Source organism: Salvelinus namaycush, chromosome 12, assembly GCF_016432855.1.
Source record: "Salvelinus namaycush isolate Seneca chromosome 12, SaNama_1.0, whole genome shotgun sequence".
NCBI classification, from domain to species: domain Eukaryota; kingdom Metazoa; phylum Chordata; class Actinopteri; order Salmoniformes; family Salmonidae; genus Salvelinus; species Salvelinus namaycush.
The window spans coordinates 51610950-51633138 of NC_052318.1; the positions used below are offsets into that span (position 1 = coordinate 51610950).

Sequence of the window (22189 nt, forward strand, 5' to 3'; positions counted from 1 at the left end):
TCTTTCCTGGATTTTGATCATTAGCGGGTATGGTCCTTATTCTGCTCTGCATGCATTATTTGGTGTTTTACGCTGATACACGGCAGCTGTTTTTGCAGAATTCTGCATGCATAGTCTCAATTTGATGTTTGTCCTATTTTGTGAATTCTTTGTTGGTGAGCGGACCCCAGACCTCACAACCATGAAGGGCAAGTTGTTGAATTTTACGGAATGTTCCCTTTTGTAGCATCGAAGGCCCTTCTTGCTTTGTCTCTCAGATCATTCACAGCTTTGTGGAAGTTGCCTGTGGTTCTGTTTAGGCTGAGGTAGGTATAATTTGTTGTGTGCTCTAGGGCTATGGTGTCTAGATGGAATTTGTGTTTCTGGCAACTGGACCTTTTTTGGAACCATTATTTTTTTGTATTACTGAGATTCACTGCCAGGGCCCAGGTCTGACAGATCTGTGCAGAAGATCTAGGTTCTGCTGTAGGCCCTCCATGCAGTGCAGGTGGCGCTGTGTGGGTAGCCTTTTCTACACGATGGGATTAGTATGGATAAGGCTGAAAATATGTGTATTGGTCAAAAGGTAGCGATCATCATGTCAGCAGAATAAGACCCTTGATGTTTATTGAAAGGAGCATCCAGCTCATCACCGTGCACTTTCACCACCCTGTGAAGTCCATCATAGTTTATTTCATCTGTAGCCTCATAAACTGCGTGCTTTCCCGAGTCGCCACACACCATATCTTCGCCGAATCCATGTTGACTTCAATATGATGGTTATTATATCAAGATCTGTGCATAAAGGCATTTCCACCGCCATTTTGCACATAATACATTTTACCGGCACAAAAAATCCCACCATGTCGAACGAACGAATTATCTGTCGGTATTTATAAAATTGTAACGTAACTTCCTGTTTCCGTCACAGCTGTCGTTTTTTTTGTACGGTTTGACTTTACTCGCAGAAAAAGTGTGGATGAAAATGTGGTTAGTGTCATGGAAAGAGCAGGTGTCCTTAATGTTTTGTACAGTCAGTGTATATGTTGAAGAGGGTGGGGCTCAAGCTGCATCTCTCTCTCTCTCTCGCCTAGGCCCCTAATATCGAGGGAGGCTTCCGTTCTCTGGTAGCCATGGCAACGGGGCTCTGGCGGGAGTTGGAAAGACTGTGTGATGTAGTCTGCTTGCCCACACCCCTCCCTACCCCCTCCTACACCTCTTCACTGCTACCCCACCCCCTCCCTTGCAACCCTCCGCACAACACACCACTACTGCCAAAGGCGCACGCAAACACAAATACACACAGTTAAACTGACACACACACAAAAATAAATACCTGCTAGCAATACATTTGGATACTCTCTCTCTCTCTCTCTCGCAATCTCTGGCTCTCTCTCTCTCTCACACACACACACACACACACACACACACACACACACACACACACACACACACGGTTTTCCGTTAAAATAATAAGAACATTTAACATAAAATTCCATGTCAAATCCTATTGCATGGTATGACCGTTAGGGTGCAATGAAGTTCTACCACAGTCATACAATAGGTGACAGCATCTGGAATCCGCTTCGGGCAGGTGAAATGTTGTACCGAAGACTACCGTTAACTCACAACAAAAAAGATACCTAGCCAAGTGATTTCAGTTCTTCTCCCGACATTCTCTCGGTTTCGCTCCAAGCGCTCCCTCTATACACAGGCATGCTGTTCACCCAAGCTCCCATTAGGCCTACGGAAATGACTGAAAATCTAACTGATGGGATACACACAAAAAACTGTTGACAAGCTACATTCCTCTGCCAAATCACGCCGACTTTATCACAAATTCAAAATGGACAGGTCGATTAAAGTAGGGAAGTATGTGTTTCAACCACGAGTTGTAGTTTTGGAATAATAAATGTGTCTCGTCTCTTTTAGGGTTTTTTGCTAACTGCAATTTTTTAAATATTTTTTTATTTAACTTTTATAAGCAAGTCAGTTAAGAACAAATTCTTATTTACAATGACGGCCTACTCCAGCCAAACCCTAACCCGGACGATGCTGGGCCAATTGTGCTCCCAATCACGGCCTGTTGTGATACAGCCTGGAATCCAACCAGGGTCTGTAGTGCCCCCTCTAGCACGGAGATGCAGTGCCTTAGACCGCTGCGCCACTTGGGAGTGGCATTTAGAATAGGTTAAGAATAGGTTAAAACCCCCATAAACCTAGGTAGGTTCCAGACTGAAATATGCAACAAAGACATCGTTTTTATGAAGGCAAATTGTGTATTCGTATGAATTAATCTCGGTGCCTACTTTGTTTCATTATTAACAAAAGCCTGCCCACCAATTTCCTTTTATGAAAATTATAATCCCTTTATGATGATGATCGGGACTTAGTGGTAGTTTTGTGATAACTGCATTGTGATTTTCCTTTAGTTTTAACATTAAGGATTTAATTTTGTTTAAACGTTTGTCTAACACACACACAGATTACTGTAGTATCGCTAGGATGCAGCTAGCTCTATTTTCTGTCCCTGTTCACCCACAGTCAGTCATGGTGTTGTTGTCCAGGGCGAGTTAGTTCTCCTGACTCAGAGACAACAGTAACTCCACTTTGGGGTGTGTGTGCTTGTGTCAAGTTGTGTTGTGTTATTGTTTGTAATAACCAGTCGTCATCAAGACTTTATATTGATGTGTTTGATGTTTGGGTTTGACTGACGGCTCTTTATTGTGTGTGTTCGTGTCATGCACTTAGATTCTGTGTTTTCAACTGTTGTAACCACAATCAACTGTGGGCTCCACCCTGCTTTAAAGCACAGGTTAGTGTGTGTGTGTGTGTGTGTGTGTGTGTGTGTGTGTGTGTGTGTGTGTGTGTGTGTGTGTGTGTGTGTGTGTGTGTGTGTGTGTGTGTGTGTGTGTGTGTGTGTGTGTGTTAAAGCCCTGCACGGGAATTAATTTTAAGCCCTACCCATGTCCGAGACGTTCAGGCCCTACCCGATTTGCTTCTGCCAAATTTAAGGCAAACCCAAAATCTGAAATAACTTCCTACTGTAGTATCCATTAGCTGCTTGTCTGGCTTTCGCTCCCTGCGCTGCATGCGCTCTGTGCATGGCTCTGCTTGTGTGAATATCCATAGCAACGCCTCTGCTTTCTTCACTCTAAAGTCTGACAAAACTCAAGGAACATTATTATTTTGTGGAAAAGAATCTCTGCTGTGGACTCTGATAATATTCTGGTCATGTTTTTGACGAGGTTGAAGCACTTCTGATACCATGATATATACTACGCAGCAGATCACAAGCAAATGTCTTTGCTTCAAAATGTTAATGATCAATTTAGTGATAGCCGAGTCCTACCCATACCCTAGTTATTGATGAAAAAATAGGCCTAGGCCGTTTGGGCTCGGGCCAGGTAGCAGAGCTTGTGTGTGTGAACTGGTTGCACAAGTGTAGTGTTTGTAACGCAAGATGGAGGAGAGACTGTCTCTTGTCAGAGATTGCATTCATTTTAGGAGATTGCAAAATATTACCTTTTTATTCAAGACAGGAGAAACATATTGTTTCAGGTGATTAAAAAAAACATATTTTGTTTAGTTACTTTCCTCTTTCCTAGCAAGTCAAGCTAGCTTTCACATAGCAGCCAACGTTAGCTAGCTTACACATAGCAGCCAAGGTTAGCTAGCTTACACATAGCAGCCAACGTTAGCTAGCTTACACATAGCAGCCAACGTTAGCTAGCTTACACATAGCAGCCAACGTTAGCTAGCTTACACATAGCAGCCAACGTTAGCTAGCTTACACATAGCAGCCAACGTTAGCTAGCTTACTCATAGCAGCCAACGTTAGCTAGCTTACTCATAGCAGCCAACGTTAGCTAGCTTACACATAGCAGCCAACGTTAGCTAGCTTACTCATAGCAGCCAACGTTAGCTAGCTTACACATAGCAGCCAACGTTAGCTAGCTTACACATAGCAGCCAACGTTAGCTAGCTTACACATAGCAGCCAAAGTTAGCCTAGCTAGCTAACTAAAAGCTAGGTAGAAGATACTATAGCAACACAAACGTCATTATCATCAACTATTCGTAGGCTAGTCATATAATATAACTGGCTTGACATCCAATGTTTTATTATTTAACATTATTGTGAAAATAGTACTCATTTATACAGGGTATGTACAGTCATGAAAATTGTGGAAAAGTCATGGATATTTAAGCGTTTTGGAAAATTATCAAATCCAAAAAGTTTTAGAAAAGTAATGGAAATTAAATAAATTATTTATGTTAATGTAATTTATTTAGGCACAATTTAAAAATATTTGATAAATTTAACAAAAATCAACATATCAGCCAGGATGTAATGACACTTGGACAGTTGGACATTACAGCAGCAGGTAGGCATAGCCTATAAAATATGATAGAGAACAAATTAACTAGGTAGCCAATTAAAAACATATCTTGTACCCTCTAGTTAACTGTTAAGCTATTATTAGCTTGTATTAATGTTTTCGTCATGTCCCGAAATATCTTCCACCGACACTCGCAAATTACTTTTTTCAACGATTCATATGACTAATTTAAACTATTATTTTTGACAAAACAAAAGATTCACTTCTCCATTGTATTAGTTGGGATTCGGTTCAATCGCGGTGAATCAAAATAATAATTTGTAAATCATAAACATTCATTTTAGATGTAGCCTTCCTTTTGGATAGTGTGGCTTCAAAACGTGTTTTGTAGATAGTACTTCCAGTTGATTTGGCCATTCAATGTATAAGACATTGCAACTCAATACATACTAGTCAGCCTGCAAAGTCAATACATCTAAGGTAGCTAAGATAAACATGACTAAACTAGAAAAGGTAAATTTCCTGAAAATGTGTGGGCTTGCTTCAGCTGAATAAAATGACTTGTAGCCTACCATAGCCATTTGATCTTTGAGATATTGAATGAGCTAATTATTTCAAAAGGCATAAAACGTATTTGGTTGTGATGTCGCAATGTTTTACATCAAGCGTGGAGGCCTTTATTCCAGTCCCCCTCTAAAAAAATACATTTTAGAAATGAGCTGCTCAAGTGGACCTTGAAAAGCCTGCACACCCAGTATTTCTCCAGACTGAGGGTTGACCATGTGTTTTATACAGTTGCCTAACAGGTGTTCAATACTGATCAAAAATATAAATGCAACATGTGAAGTGTTGGTCCCATGTTTCATGAGCTGACATAAAAGATCCCAGAAAAAACGTATTTCTCTAAAAATGTTTTGCACAAACTTGTTTGCATCTCTGTTAGTGTGAATTTGTTATTTGCCAAGATAATCCATCCACCTGACAGGTGTGGCATATCAATAAAATGATTAAACAGCATGATCATTACACAGGTGTACCTTGTGCTGAGAACAATTAAAGGCCACTATAAAATGTGCAGTTTTGTCACAGATGTCTCAAGTTTTGAGGGAGCTTGCAATTGGCATGCTGACTGCAGGAATATCCACCAGAGCTGTTGCCAGAGATTTGAATGTTAATTTCCCTTCCATAAGCTGCCTCCAACATCGTTTTAGACAATTTAGCAGTACGTCCACACAACCGCAGACCATGTGTATGGTGTCGTGTGGGCGAGCGATTTGCTGATGTCAACATTGTGAACAGAGTGCCCCATGGCGGTGGTGCGGTTATGGTATGGGCAGGCATAAACTACGGACAGTGAATACAATTGCATTTTATCAATGGCAATTTGAATGCACAGAGATACTGTAACGAGATCCTGAGGCCCATTGTAGTGCCATTCAACCACCGCCATCACCTCATGTTTCAGCATGATAATGCACGGCCCCTTTGTCGCAAGGATCTGTACACAATTCCCAAAGCTGAAAATGTCCAGCCATTGACGAGGAGTGGGACAACATTCCACAATCAACAGCCTGATCAACTCTATGCGAAGGAGATGTTGTGCTGCTTGAGGCAAATGGTGGTCACACCAGATACCGACTGGTTTTCTGATCCACACCTCTACCTTTTTTTTAAGGTAAAGTATCTGTGACCAACAGATGCATATTTGTGTTCCCAGTCATGCATATCATTGCACACCATGTGCTTGAGTAAAATCAACTATATATGTAGGCTACTGAGCTTGTTTGACGCTTTAAGCACACTGATAAAATTATTAATTCATTCTGGGTTCGCGCCCAGGCTCTGTCGCAGACGGCCGCGACCGGGAGGTCTGTGGGGCGACGCACAATTGGCCTAGCGTCGTCTGGGTTAGGGAGGGTTTGGCCGGTAGGGATATCCTTGTCCCATTGCGCACCAGCGACACCTGTGGCTGGCTGGGCGCAGTGCGCGCTAACCAAGGTTGCCAGGTGCACTGTGTTTCCTCCGACACATTGGTGCGGCTGGCTTCCGGGTTGGATGCGCGCTGTGTTAAGAAGCAGTGCGGCTTGGTTGGGTTGTGTTTTGGAGGACGCATGGCTTTCGACCTTCGTCTCTCCCGAGCCCGTACGGGAGTTGTAGCGATGAGACAAGATAGTAATTACTAACAATTGGATACCACGAAATTGGGGAGAAAAAGGGGGTAAAATTGAAAATAAAATAAAAAATAAGATACACAAATTACTCGAAGGAGCCTAACGAGAAGAAAAAAACCTGTTGCCGAACCAAGGCTGCTGGCCTTCATAAATTCTGTCATTACGCTCCCGATTTTGGCAGTAATGGCTACACCAGGGGTCGGCAATCTTTTCCATTTGGAGTGCCAATTTATCTTACCATTTCTACAGATCTGCGTGCCAGTTATGCTTTTCATATGCACATTTTCGTGGAGCAGTTTCATTTCTTTTATAATAGTCTTTGCATCTCAAAATCGTTGTCGTGATTAATAAAAAGTATATCTAAATGAAAATGATACAAATATCTATTGTCATAGCCAACTATGTAAAAATAGCCTACATAAAGGCAACAAATAAAAACATTGCAGCCTGCAGGTAGAAAATATCCTGATCAAAATAAATCACATTTGCTATGCATGGACTGTCTGCTATCTGTCTGCCAACTATCAGCTTGGTCCAGCCTGAAGTTGGTGCTAACAAACTTTGTATCAAATATTTTGGACCCTCAGAGTTTCCTGCGCCAGTGAACTCCGGACAGACAGCTGTAGGCTATTTGCACAAGGGAAAATAAGTAATCAGGTAGTCCTATTTTCCGCCAGATCAGAGCATGACCATTTTCCCCTTTCTCGCAGTGTGGTTATGGAAAGGAAGAGAGCTGGTCATATTTTTCAAATAGGCTACATTGAGGAACGATTGTCATTCTCAATGTATGTAAAAACAGACTTTGTTTACTTGCATTTTGAGGTGAAGAAAACATTTCTTTGAGAAGCTCGACATTTGTGGTGGTGACATTCAGAAGTACTATCAGATTCCCAAATGGGCACATTTATATGCTTACATTTGCACGCAGGCTAGGTAGCCCATAGGCCTACAGTTGAAGTCGGAAGTTTACATACACCTTAGCCAAATACATTAAAACTCAGTTTTTCACAATTCCTGACATTTAATCCTAGTAAAAATTCCCTGTCTTAGGTCAGTTAGGATCACCACTTTATTTTAAGAATGTGAAATGTCAGAATAAAAGTAGAGAGAGTAATTTATTTCAGCTTTTATTTCATTCATCACATTCCCAGTGGGTCAGAAGTTTACATACACTCAATTAGTATTTGGTAGCATTGCCTTTAAATTGTTTAACTTGGGTCAAATGTTTCGGGTAGCCTTCCACAAGCTTTCCACAATAAGTTGGGTGAATTTTGGCCCATGTAACTGAGTCAGGTTTGTAGGCCTCCTTGCTCGCACACGCTTTTTCAGTTCTGCCCACACACTTTCTATAGGATTGAGGTCAGGCCTTTGTGATGGTCACTCCAATACCTTTACTTTGTTGTCCTTAAGCCATTTTGCCACAACTTTGGAAGTATGCTTGGGGTCATTGTCCATTTGGAAGATCCATTTGTAACCAAGCTTTAACTTCCTGACTGATGTCTTGAGATGTTGCTTCAATATATCCACATCATTTTCCTCCCTCATGATGCCATCTATTTTGTGAAGTGCACCAGTCCCTCTTGCAGCAAAGCACCCCCACAACATGATGCTGCCACCCCCGTGCTTCACGTTTGGGATGGTGTTCTTCGGCTTGCAATCCTCCCCCTTTTCCCTCCAAACATAACGATGGCCAAACAGATCTATTTTTGTTTCATCAGACCAGAGGACATTTCTCCAAAGAGTACGATCTTTGTCCCCATGTGCAGTTGCAAACCGTATTCTGCCTTTTTTTATGGCGGTTTTGGAGCAGTGGCTTCTTCCTTGCTGAGCGGCCTTTCAGGTTATGTCGATATAGGACTCGTTTTACTGTGGATAAAGATACTTTTGTACCTGTTTCCTCCAGCATCTTCACAGGGTCCTTTGCTGTTCTGGGATTGATTTGCTCATTTCGCACCAAAGTATGTTCATCTCTAGGAGACAGAACGTGTCTCCTTCCTAAGCGGTATGACGGCTGTGTGTTCCCCGTGTTTATACTTCCGTACTATTGTTTGTAGAGATGAACGTGGTACCTTCAGGCATTTGGAAATTGCTCCCAAGGATGAACCAGACTTGAAGGTCTACAATTTTTGTGGAGGTCTTGGCTGATTTTTCCAATGGTGTCAAGCAAGGAGGCACTGAGTTTGAAGGTAGGCCTTGAAATACATCCACAGGTACACCTCCAATTGACTCAAATTATGTCAATTAGCCTTTCAGAAGCTTCTAAAGCCATGACATCATTTTCTGGAATTTTCCAAGCTGTTTAAAGGCACAGTCAACTTAGTGTATGTAAACTTCTGACCCACTGGAATTGTGATACAGTGAAGTATAAGTGAAATAATCTGTCTGTAAACAATTGTTGGAAAAATTACTTGTGTCATGCACAAAGTAGATGTCCTAACCGACTTGCCAAAACTATAGTTTGTTAATAAGAAATTTGTGGAGTGGTTGAAAAACTAGTTTTAATGACTCCATCCGTGTGTATGTAAACTTCCGACTTCGACTGTGTATACTTCTATGCATAGTCAGGTGCTCGTCCTTGTCAGAGTTGTCCACTCTGACAATGAGAACTGTAAAATACTGTCATAATAATAATATATTGAATGCATTAACAGAAATTACGGTAACAATACAAAACAATGAAGGTTAGAAATTCTGTGAATTAACGGTGAATGTAATACTGGTGATACTGGTGTGTGTCCGCAATCGATTAGTCCACTGAGAAATGCATCAATCAAAATGTGCCATAACCATTTCGTTTTTTGCAACTGCTCGACTAAAAAATGATCAGTCGACCAACAGCCTATCGACCAAACAATTGACCAGTTGACTTAATGTGGTCAGCCCTATCATACAGTACCAGTTAAAAGTTTGGACACACCTACTCATTCCAGGGTTTTTCTTTATTTTCTACATTGTAGAATAATAGTGAAGATATCAAAACTATGAAATAGCACATATGGACTCATGTAGTAACCAAAAAAGTATTAAACATATCAAAATATATTTTATATTTGAGATTCTTCAAGGTAGCCACCCTTTGCCTTGATGACAGCTTTGCACACTCTTGGCAGTCTGTCATCCAGCTTCATGAGGTAGTCACCTGGAATGCATTTCAATTAACAGGTGAGCCTTGCTAAAAGTTAATTTGTGGAATTTCTTTCCTTTATGCATTTGAGCCAATCAGTTGTGTTGTGACAAGGTAGGGGTGTTATACAGAAGATAGCCCTGTTTGGTAAAAAACCAAGTCCATAATATGGCAAGAACAGCTCAAATAAGCAAAGAGAAACGACAGTCCATCATTACTTTAAGACATGAAGGTCAGCCAATCCGGAAGGAGTATTTGAAAGTTTCTTCAAGTACAGTCGCAAAAACCATCAAGCGCTATGATGAAATTGGCTCTCATGAGGACCGCCACAGGAAAGGAAGACCCAGAATTACCTCTGCTGCAGAGGATACTTTCATTAGAGTTACCAGCCTCAGAAATTGAAGCCCAAATAAATGTTTCAGAGTTCAGGTAATAGACACATCTCAACATCAACTGTTCAGAGGAGACTGCGTGAATCAGGCCTTCATGGCCGAATTGCTGCAAAGAAACCGCTACTAAAGGACACCAATAATAAGAGGAGACTTGCTTGGGCCAAGAAACACGAGCAATGGACATTAGACCAGTGGAAATCGGTCTTGGTCTGATGAGTCCAAATTTGAGATTTTTGGTTCCAACTGCCGTGTCTTTGTAAGACGCAGAGTAGGTGACTGGATGATCTCCGCATGTGTGGTTCCCACCGCGAAGCATGGAGGAGGTGGTGTGATGTTGTGGTGGTGCTTTGCTGGTGACACTGTCTGTGATTTATTTAGAATTCACGGCACACTTAACCAGCATGGCTACCACAGCATTCTGCAGCGATACGCCATCCCATCCCATTTTCAACAGGACAATGACCCAACACACCTCCAGGCTGTGTAAGGGCTATTTGACCAAGAAGGAGAGTGATGGAGTGCTGCATCAGATGACCTGGCTTCCATAATCACCCGACCTCAACCCAATTGAGATGGTTTGGGATGAGTTGGACCGCAGAGTGAAGAAAAAACAGCCAACAAGTGCTTAGCATATGTGGGAACTCCTTCAAGACTGTTGGAAAAGCATTCCAGGTGAAGCTGGTTGAGAGAATGCCAAGAGTGTGCAAAGCTGTCATACTTGAGTAAAAGTAAAGATGCCTTAATAGAAAATACCTCAAGTAAATTCACCCAGTTAGAAACTACTTTAGTGAATGTCTAAAATTATCTGGTTTAAAATGTACTTAATTACAGTGTTGGAAAAAGTTAAACATTTTCTTACATAAGTAAAAATCAAATGCTATACATCCAATTCCTTATATTAAGCAAACCGTCTGGCTCAGATTTCTTGTACTTTTAATTTACGGACAGACAAGGCCATTCTCCAACACTCAGACAATTTTACAAACACAGTATTTGTGTTTAGTGAGTACGCCAGATCAGAGACAGTAAAGCTGATAACGCATTATATTGATAGGTGCGTGAATTGGCTCATATTGCTGTCCTGCCTGAGATTTCCAAATGTAACTAATTTTGGGTTTCAGAGAAAAAGTAAAAAGTACATATTTTCTTTAGGAATGTAGTAGAGTAAAAGTTGTCCAAAATAGTAAAGTGAAGTACAGATTCTCCAAAAACGACTTAAGTAGTATTTCAAAGTAGTTTTACTCTCTCTCTCACACCACTGCTATCTAGTTGTCTAGGTAGTACTATAGCTGGAACACAACATTGTTGACTCCATCATCATATGGACCTTAACCAGGGCGTATGACCGTACTCTAGTATCTATTTCTCTCTCTCCTCTCTTCTCTCTATCTGGCTGTGAGTAGAAATCCATTAACCCTTTGAACTCTTGGCTCTATTAAGATTCACCTCAGGCTTTAGGCATGACCTTCAGGGCCATGGCAGAGAGCTATTGACTGGAGACAGATAAGCCTGGAGAGAGTGAGGGGTAGGAAGGGAGAGAGAGAGAGAAAGAGAGGGTCACAGAAATTGGGAGAGGTACCGTTTGCACTTGCACTCACACTCTCCCCCTGCCTCCTTTTCTCTACTCTCTCTCTCTCCTCCTGCCTCATTTTCTCTACTTTCTCTCTCTCCCCCTGCCTCCTTTTCTCTACTCTCTCTCTCCTCCTGCCTCCTTTTCTCTACTCTCTCTCCTCCTGCCTCCTTTTCTCTACTTTCTCTCTTTCCGCATGCTTCCTTTTCTCTACTCTCTCTCTACGCTCTCTCTTTTGTCCTTCTGTCTTCTCTCTCTCTCCTGCCTCCTTTTATCTACTCTCTCTCTCTCTCTCTCTCCTCCTGCCTCCTTTTCTCTACTTTCTCTCTCTCCCCCTGCCTCCTTTTCTCTACTTTCTCTCTCTCTCTCCTCCTGCCTCCTTTTCTCTACTCTCTCTCTCTCTCTCCTCCTGCCTCCTTTTCTCTACTTTCTCTCTTTCCTCATGCTTCCTTTTCTCTACTCTCTCTCTCTACGCTCTCTCTTTCTCCTTCTGTCTTCTCTTCTCTCTCTCTCTCTTTCTCCTGCCTCCTTTTCTCTACTCTCTCTCTACGCTCTCACACACACACACACACACACACACACACACACACACACACACACACACACACACACAGAGACAAAGCATTGTTTCTCTCACCTCGTGACCTATTGATTTCCTCCTTTAGAATAACTTAGTGACTTAGTCAGAGCCTATTGGAGTTCAATTGAGTTGACTGCCAGAGCTATAGGTTCCCTCTCAGCTCTCCATTGCCATAACCAACAATGCAATATCAACACCAGCATTGCAGTGCAGTAGCATGAATGAATACTTTATTGTACCATAGGGAAATGTGTCTGGCAACAATACAGGCTATTCCTGGCATACATAACACATCACAAGACATACACCCGTGCATAGCAAGCCATTCACGTTTAAATGGCATCAACTACTCTGCATCTGGTGACCCATTTATATGGCAGAGTTGTTGAATTAAAAGTGAGAGTAAACACCCCTCTCGTCTCTTGCCAACCTTCCAGGGTGTCTGACACAGTTCTGCCACCAGTATTGTTCTCTCGGTTACTTCCTTCATTTAACGTGTCGCCGTCGCCTTTACCCAATCACTTTGTTAATGGGCCCATACATTCTCTCTCTCTCTCTCTTCATCCCGTAAGTCTCCTCTCCATCTCTCTCAATCTCTTTCTCTCCTCCCTTTCTCTCTCTGTGGTGATAGTGGGTGGCTGCGGTGCAGGTCTGGAGGCTTAGCTTTTATAGACGTGCAACGAGATAGATCGAGGTCTATATATAAAGCAGCGCTGGGAGGGTAGCCTACAAGGATAGAGAGGGAGGCGGATCACTCCGAGACCGTGCAGGGAGAGAGATGGAGGCTGCAGGGAAAGGATAGATGCTTAGCTCAAAGTACAAGGATATAGAGGCAGAGGCTGATGATGGGGGGGTCAAGCTGTTAGTCATTGCCTAGAGAATACAGGGTTAGAGACTGATAGAAAGTCACTCAGTATAGAGTACAGAGAGATACTCAGGATCTCTGAGTGTTCAGTGGTGTAGTAGTAAAAGTAGACGCAGAGAACACTTCAATGCTGCCCTCCATGTCTTTGTTCTTACAGGAGACCTCTCATCTCTGCCACGCTGACACAGTACTTCTCCCATTCGCTAGGCCTTTTGCTAATACGCTACAGCCTCAGGATCTCAATGGCGTCGTCTTCTCTTTGAGACCAAGCCTTCGCTCTGGCACAGACGTCAATTCGACGTCTGTTCAACGTCGTTTCAATGAAATAACGTGGAAGCAACGTTGATTCAACCAGTGTGATCCCAGCGGTTTGCTTGAATTAGATGTTATAACCTATCGTTGCCTAACTACTGACGCCACTGTCTGTGTGTGAGGTGGCCAACTTTATCTCTCAGTGTTTGTGAGCTCTCCACTGCTCATACATTCACTGGGTTTGTCCAAAATGGCACCCTATTTCCTATATGCTGCACTACTTTACACCAGAGCCCTGTGCACTATATAGGGCCTGAAAACTCAACTCTGGCCCTCGGAGCAAGTTTCACTGCTTTTATAAATGGTTTCTTCTAATCAGGCACTTATTTAGACACCAGGTGGGTGTAATTCATTATCAGGTAGAACAGAAAACCAGCAGGCTTCGGGACCTCGTAGGGTAAAAGTTGAATACCCCTGAAATAGGGAATAGGGTGCCATTTGTTAGTGTGTAGTAGGAACGGGGTGAGTGTAATTTTTATCTGATTTTCAGGAGCATTGTTTTAAATGTTTTAGCTGAGAATAGTGGGTGTGTATTTGTATTTATTATGGATACCCATTAGCTGCTGCCAAGACTCTTCCTGGGGTCCGGCAAAATTAAGTCAGTTATATAATTTAAAAAACATGACAATACATTCATAACACATTTCACAACACATGAAGTGTGTGCCCTCAAACCACTATTCTACTACCACAGATCTACAACACAAAATCCATGTGTACGTGTGTGTATAGTGCCTATGTTATCGTGTGTGTGTATGCATGTGTCTGTGCCTATGTTTGTGTTGCTTCACAGTCCCCTTCACAGTCCTCGCTGTTCCATAAGTTGTATTGTTATCTGTTTTTTTAAATCTGATTCTACTGCTTGCATCAGTTACTTGATTTGGAATAGAGTACCATGTAGTCATGGCTCTATGTAGTACTGTGTGCCTCACATAGGTCTGTTCTGGACTTGGGGACTGTGAAGAGACCTCTGGTGGCATGTCTTGTGAGGTATGCATGGGTGTCTGAGCTGTGTGCGAGTAGTTTAAACAGACAGCTCGGTATATTTCAGCATGTCAACACTTCTTCAAAAACAAGTAGTGATGAAGTCAATCTCTCCACTTTGAGCCAGGAGAGATTGACATGTATGTGTCTCAATACGCTTTCAAATGTAAACCATTGGGAAGAGGATATGGGAGAGAGATGGCTAGAAAGAAAGCGAGAGAAGGTGATCTGGAGGGAAGGTGTGGGGGACAAACAGACTAGCATGACAGGATGAGGTGAAAGCAGAGACGGGGAGGGAAAGAGGAGGAGAGGGAGGAAGGGAGTGGAAGAAGAGACAGGGAGGGAAAGAGGAGGAGAGGGAGGAAGGGAGTGGAAGCAGAGACAGGGAGGGAAAGAGGAGGAGAGGGAGGAAGGGAGTGGAAGCAGAGACATGGAGGGAAAGAGGAGGAGAGGGAGGAAAGGAGTGGAAGCAGAGACCGGGAGGAGGAGAGGGAGGAAGGGAGTGGAAGCAGAGACAGGGAGGGAAAGAGGAGAGGGAGGAAGGGAGTGGAAGCAGAGACAGGGAGGGAAAGAGGAGGAAGGGAGTGGAAGCAGAGACAGGGAGGGAAAGAGGAGGAGAGGGAGGAAGGGAGTGGAAGCAGAGACATGGAGGGAAAGAGGAGGAGAGGGAGGAAGGGAGTGGAAGCAGAGACAGGGAGGGAAAGAGGAGGAGAGGGAGGAAGGGAGTGGAAGCAGAGACATGGAGGGAAAGAGGAGGAGAGGGAGGAAGGGAGTGGAAGCAGAGACAGGGAGGGAAAGAGGAGGAGAGGGAGGAAGGGAGTGGAAGCAGAGACAGGGAGGGAAAGAGGAGGAAGGGAGTGGAAGCAGAGACAGGGAGGGAAAGAGGAGGAGAGGGAGGAAGGGAGTGGAAGCAGAGACATGGAGGGAAAGAGGAGGAGAGGGAGGAAGGGAGTGGAAGCAGAGACAGGGAGGGAAAGAGGAGGAGAGGGAGGAAGGGAGTGGAAGCAGAGACATGGAGGGAAAGAGGAGGAGAGGGAGGAAGGGAGTGGAAGCAGAGACAGGGAGGGAAAGAGGAGGAGAGGGAGGAAGGGAGTGGAAGCAGAGACAGGGAGGGAAAGAGGAGGAGAGGGAGGAAAGGAGTGGAAGCAGAGACTGGGAGGAGGAGAGGGAAGAAGGGAGTGGAAGCAGAGACAGGGAGGGAAAGAGGAGGAGAGGGAGGAAGGGAGTGGAAGCAGAGATGGGGAGGGAAAGAGGAGGAGAGGGAAGAAAGGAGTAGAAGCAGAGACAGGGAGGGAAAGAGGAGGAGAGGGAGGAAGGGAGTGGAAGCAGAGACAGGGAGGGAAAGAGGAGGAAGGGAGTGGAAGCAGAGAATGGGAGGGAAAGAGGAGGAGAGGGAGGAAGTGAGTGGAAGCAGAGACAGGGAGGGAAAGAGGAGGAAGGGAGTGGAAGCAGAGATGGGGAGGGAAAGAGGAGGAGAGGGAGGAAGGGAGTGGAAGCAGAGACAGGGAGGGAAAGAGGAGGAGAGGGAGGAAGGGAGTGGAAGCAGAGACATGGAGGGAAAGAGGAGGAGAGGGAGGAAGGGAGTGGAAGCAGAGACAGGGAGGGAAAGAGGAGGAGAGGGAGGAAGGGAGTGGAAGCAGAGACAGGGAGGGAAAGAGGAGGAGAGGGAGGAAGGGAGTGGAAGCAGAGACGGGGAGGGACAGAGGAGGAGAGGGAGGAAGGGAGTGGAAGCAGAGACGGGGAGGGAAAGAGGAGGAGAGGGAGGAAGGGAGTGGAAGCAGAGGCGGGGAGGGAAAGAGGAGGAGAGGGAGGAAGGGAGTGGAAGCAGAGACAGGGAGGGAAAGAGGAGGAGAGGGAGGAAGGGAGTGGAAGCAGAGGCAGGGAGGGAAAGAGGAGGAAGGGAGTGGAAGCAGAGAGGGAGGGAAAGAGGAGGAGAGGGAGGAAAGGAGTAGAAGCAGAGATGGGGAGGGAAAGAGGAGGAGAGGGAGGAAGGGAGTGGAAGCAGAGACAGGGAGGGAAAGAGGAAGGGAGTGGAAGCAGAGACAGGGAGGGAAAGAGGAGGAGAGGGAGGAAGGGAGTGGAAGCAGAGATGGGGAGGGAAAGAGGAGGAGAGGGAGAAAGGGAGTGGAAGCAGAGACAGGGAGGGAAAGAGGAGGAGAGGGAGGAAGGGAGTGGAAGCAGAGACAGGGAGGGAAAGAGGAGGAGAGGGAGGAAGGGAGTGGAAGCAGAGATGGGGAGGGAAAGATGAGGAGAGGGAGGAAGGGAGTGGAAGGAGGAGAGGGAGGAAGGGAGTGGAAGCAGAGACAGGGAGGGAAAGAGGAGGAGAGGGAGGAAGGGAGTGGAAGCAGAGACAGGGAGGGAAAGAGGAGGAGAGGGAGGAAGGGAGTGGAAGCAGAGACGGGGAGGGACAGAGGAGGAGAGGGAGGAAGGGAGTGGAAGCAGAGACGGGGAGGGAAAGAGGAGGAGAGGGAGGAAGGGAGTGGAAGCAGAGGCAGGGAGGGAAAGAGGAGGAGAGGGAGGAAGGGAGTGGAAGCAGAGACAGGGAGGGAAAGAGGAGGAGAGGGAGGAAGGGAGTGGAAGCAGAGGCAGGGAGGGAAAGAGGAGGAAGGGAGTGGAAGCAGAGAGGGAGGGAAAGAGGAGGAGAGGGAGGAAAGGAGTAGAAGCAGAGATGGGGAGGGAAAGAGGAGGAGAGGGAGGAAGGGAGTGGAAGCAGAGACAGGGAGGGAAAGAGGAGGAGAGGGAGGAAGGGAGTGGAAGCAGAGACAGGGAGGGAAAGAGGAGGAGAGGGAGGAAGGGAGTGGAAGCAGAGATGGGGAGGGAAAGAGGAGGAGAGGGAGGAAGGGAGTGGAAGCAGAGACGGGGAGGGAAAGAGGAGGAGAGGGAGGAAGGGAGTGGAAGCAGAGACAGGGAGGGAAAGAGGAGGAGAGGGAGGAAGGGAGTGGAAGCAGAGATGGGGAGGGAAAGATGAGGAGAGGGAGGAAGGGAGTGGAAGCAGAGACAGGGAGGGAAAGAGGAGGAGAGGGAGGAAGGGAGTGGAAGCAGAGACAGGGAGGGAAAGAGGAGGAGAGGGAGGAAGGGAGTGGAAGCAGAGACATGGAGGGAAAGAGGAGGAAGGGAGTGGAAGCAGAGACAGGGAGGGAAAGAGGAGGAGAGGGAGGAAGGAGTGGAAGCAGAGACAGGGAGGGAAAGAGGAGGAGAGGGAGGAAGGGAGTGGAAGCAGAGACAGGGAGGGAAAGAGGAGGAGAGGGAGGAAGGGAGTGGAAGCAGAGATGGGGAGGGAAAGAGGAGGAGAGGGAGGAAGGGAGTGGAAGCAGAGATGGGGAGCGAAAGAGGGGGAGAGGGAGGAAGGGAGTGGAAGCAGAGATGGGGAGGGAAAGAGGAGGAGAGGGAGGAAAGGAGTAGAAGCAGAGACGGGGAGGGAAAGAGGAGGAGAGGGAGGAAGGGAGTGGGTGGGCGTGAAGATAGAATGAAGGGAAAAAATTGTCAGCTGATACCTCCCAGTTTCCATGGCAACCGGAGGCCTTTCCCACCCACTCTCCTTTTTCTCGCTCTCTCTCATTCTGCCACCCTCACTCTCTCTCACTACCACCCTCGCTCTCTCTCACTCTGCCACCCTCATTCTCTCTCTCTCTCTCTCTCTCTCTCTCTCTCTCTCTCTCTCTCTCTCTCTCTTTCTCTCTCTTTCTCTTTCTCTCCCCTTTTCCCAACAACATGTATCCTAACCTCTATGTTATGTACACCGACTGACCTCCTTCCCTCTCTGGGTCCACCTGTGTCCACTCTGTAAGTGTGGTTATGTAGGTTAGGAGAGTTTGGGTAGTGGGTTTAGCCCATCGTCCCGCTAGCCATCTCTCACTGAATACTGAACCACACAACCCAAAAGCAGGAATTGTGTGTTTGTCTTGAAATGACTTCAGTAATGATGAACTCAATAATACCCATCATTCACCTCACATGCACTGAGGCTCAGTGTCTGTGTACAGTCACTACCGAACCCCTGCCTTTTCTTGTGCGTGTGTGCATGCTGGCGGTTGTGTGTCAGCGTGGGCGAGTGTAGGTATGTGCATGCCTGCCCCCCTGGGCTGGGCGTATGCCTGAGCACTGGGTAGTGCTCTGCTCCAACCTGGATAGGGATGTTGTGTACTGTTCTATGCTTAGTGCTCTCTGCTCTGTATGCTGTCGCTGGGTGCACTCTGTGCCTCAGTGCAGGGCTTGGCCGGGGCTAGGCAGGGCAGGGCAGCTCTCTCCTGGCAGTGTGCCATCTTTTAGGCCTGCTGCTCTGCTCTCCATCTCCCAGCTCCACCTCTCCCTCTCAGCTCCCAGGGCCCCACACAGCAGCCATTGTTCCCCTACCCTGCTTTGCTCTGCTCTGTTTGTGCAGCCAGAGAGTACAGCTGAGCTGAGCCAAGGGGAGAACAGGGTCTGGGTGCCAGGTCTGTGTGTGTGTGTAGTGTGTGGCATGTGGAGGGAAATCATGTGCTGATCATCTCTCTCTCTTCTTTCCTTTCCTTCTTTCTCTTCCTTTTTCCGCCCTATTCATCTCACTTCTTTCTCCTTGACTCTGTCAACCCTTCTTCTTAATATCTCTCTACCCTCTGTTTCTCTCCTCTGTTTCTCTCCAACCCTCCCTCACTCCCATCCCCTCCCTCTCCTTCCTCTCTCTCGCCTCCTCTTCCCTCTCTCTGTCGAGCAGGCTGAAGTGGGTGAGGAGTGTCCCCAGCCGACAGACCTGAAGATCAAGACAGAGAAGACCCAGCCTGAGTCTCCCCCTCCCCTCTGCACAGCCACAGACATGACCATAGACACAACCACAACGGACACGCAAGATGACTCCACCCGCCCCCCAGAGGACCAGACGGAACCTGTCGACCTGTCACTTGGCAAGCCACGCCCCTCCCTGCCCGTTTCTACACCGTCCAACACAGCCAACCCCGCCCCCAGCTCCGTGGCGCCGCCCACGCTGTCGGCAAACCACATCCCTACGGTAACCATTCTAGACACCATGGTAACCACGCCAGTTATTAAGCCAGTCGGCTCGTTAGCTAGCTCCTCTTTTGGAATGATGGGTAGTAGTGTCTGTTGGCTGAAAAGTGAAATCACTCACACATATTAGGGCCTGCCAAAAATGTAGAAGTCAGATTCCTATGCCTTATGTAGTAACTGTTAGTTTACAATGTTTTAATTCTGAGCGGCTTTGTCTTTTCAGTTTAACAGTTGTTTTTATGTATCTATTTAACCTTTATTTAACCAGGCAAGTCAGTTAAGAACAAATTCTTATTTACAATGACGGCCTACCTAATACTTACATGCTCTTTATTTTCTTGTCAGCTTAGCTGTTGACTCAATGTCTGTGTCCAAAATGGCACCCTATTTGCCTTTCTGGCCAAAAGTAGTGCACTTTATCGGGGTTTCCCAAACTTTTTCACTCAGACCCCCACCCCGCGCGTGCCATGTCTGTTTCTATGGGGACAAGCACTATTCATGACACACTGTTCACACCCCTCTTGTTGGTGGAGAGAACATTTTGCTGGTTTAAAGCTTAATTCCTACAATTCTACACATTATTCTACACAATTATTACCTTTCAATGTGGCATGAACACAACCAGTCATGATATTTGAATCTGATTGTCGTCCAGTCCAAAATAATTCCAACATCCAAAACTGCATGTGTACCCGTGCCATTTGATGAATGGAAATCGACGTCTGTTACAAAACACCACAGTGTGCCTAGTGACATTCAGCGATTGCTATTGATTAGGCCTGCATTAGTAGCCTGAAGTTGGAATACCTAAAATGGGTCTGAAATAGGATTCCTGGTAGCCAGTGATGTAGTGTTAAAAAAAAAAAAATAGGTGGGTAAACTCTGGTTGCCGGTCACGGTGATATAAATAACGCTCCCTATGCTTTCGATGAATTCAACAACAACAATGTGTGTAAACGCCGTTAACTTGCATTTACCGTCCACCGGCTGACTGACAAAAGCAAACGATGATAAATCAACAGATTAATGGAATACATTGGAGTAAAGATTTGTTTTTTTTTAATTAAGGACACGTGGTGGAAATGAGGAAGTACAAAGGAGAATCGATGAGTAAAGGAGCTAAGCTGAGTCTGAAATTCAGGCCTACCGGATGGGCAGCACAGCCACCTAGAAATAAATGGTTTAAACCATGACAGAGGGGTGGGGGGGGGGGGGTTAGTTTCATTTGGAAGATTTTATTTTCATATTTACCACTGTAAAACATATTTACCACTGCATTTTAAACAAATAGGAGAATAGTTAAATTAGCATTATTTAGAGACCCCACCAAAGTTTGACTTTTGTTGGATATAGGGGAGCTGAGCCCCCCCCTGGCTCCCCTGTAATTCGCAACATGGAGTGACTCAAACACTACAACAAAAAGTTTTGGGCAAAAATTTAGAGATAAAAAAAATATATTTGCCGACATGGGCCAGTTGATCTGGACATTTCTGACAAGTTATAAATGGTTCTCTGAGGTATGTAATGACTGACATGACAAGAGGGAAACTGATGATGTACTACCCAGTTTGGGAAACACAGCTCTATATAGGGAATCTGGTGCCATTTCAGACAGTACTGCTCCCCTCCCTGTATACCCACCTTAACCCCTGCTCTCCTCCATCCCTCCCTCCTCCAGATGCTCTCTCCCGGGTCCATCCTAGCATCCACCCAGGGGGCAGGCGGTCAGCAGATCCTGCATGTCATCCACACCATCCCGTCGGTCAACATGCCCAGTAAGATGGGCCAGCTGCAGACCATCCCCGTGGTGGTCCAGTCTCTGCCCTTGGTCTACACCACCATGCCCACGGACGGGGTGGCCACCGCTGCCATCACAGTGCCCCTCATCGGGAGCGACGGGCGCTCGGAGGGATCCGGTGAGTCCGAGGGAAAGGGAGGGAAGGATATGTTGCGTTTTGTTGAGATGAAGCTATTCCCTGTATAGTGCAGGATACTCTTATCTAGAGCATAGAAATGATGAGGCTGAAACAATTACAATATGAACGTCGTAAGTACAACCTTCTAAAATAAGTGTTGAAATTAAAAGCTTCAGTTAGAGAAATTCTAATTGAGTTCTCTCTGGTCACGTCCTCTTCTTCTCTTATACGCACTCTCTTCTCTCCGATTTCTCTCACTTGCTCTGAAGTTGATCTATTATATTGACAAAATACCGAGTTGACGAACAATGGAAATGCATGTCGTCAATGATTGAAGGCAGGCGAGATCAGGTGGGACCATTCTAGCCAATGAGAGGGCAGATACACGTGTGAACAATAGGCCCAACTAAGAAATTTTTCTTAAAGTTGCCAAAATGCCACATGCATCCACTTACAGCGCATTCAGAAAGTATTCAGACCCCTTGACTTTTCCCCCATTTTGTTACGTTACAGCCTTATTCTAAAATGGATTCAATATTTTAAAAAAGGTCTCATCAATCTACACACAATACCCCATAATGACAAAGCGAAAACTTTTTTTTTTTTACATTTTTGCAAATATAAAACAAATAAAAAACAGATACCTTGTTTGCATAAGTATTCAGACCCTTCGCTATGAGACTTGAAATTGAGCTCAGGTGCATCCTGTTTCCATTGATCATCCTTGAGATGTCTCTACAACATGATTGGAGTCCACCTGTGGTAAATTAAATTGATTGGACATGATTTGGAAAGGCACACACCTGTCTATATAAGGTCCCACAGTTGACAGTGCATGTCAGAGCAAAAACCAAGCCATGAGGTCAAAGGAATTGTCCGTAGAGCTCCAAGACAGGATTGTGTCGAGGCACAGATCTGGGGAAGGGTACCAAAAAATGTCTGCAGCATTGAAGGTCCCCAAGAACACAGTG

The 22189-nt window shown here is 45.6% G+C and overlaps 1 protein-coding gene across 3 annotated transcripts in view; it reads left to right on the forward strand.

The window, feature by feature from the left end:
• Positions 1-22189, forward strand: part of LOC120057408 (Krueppel-like factor 8) — a 105563-nt gene that overhangs the window by 59257 nt on the left and 24117 nt on the right. For 2 of the 3 annotated variants that reach the window (XM_039006027.1, XM_039006029.1), the window contains exons 3-4: positions 19013-19324; positions 20981-21218. In XM_039006027.1, coding sequence (XP_038861955.1) covers positions 19013-19324; positions 20981-21218 — 550 coding nt within the window. The remainder of the gene's footprint in view (positions 1-19012; positions 19325-20980; positions 21219-22189) is intronic. The other variant, XM_039006028.1, reaches the window with a different exon arrangement.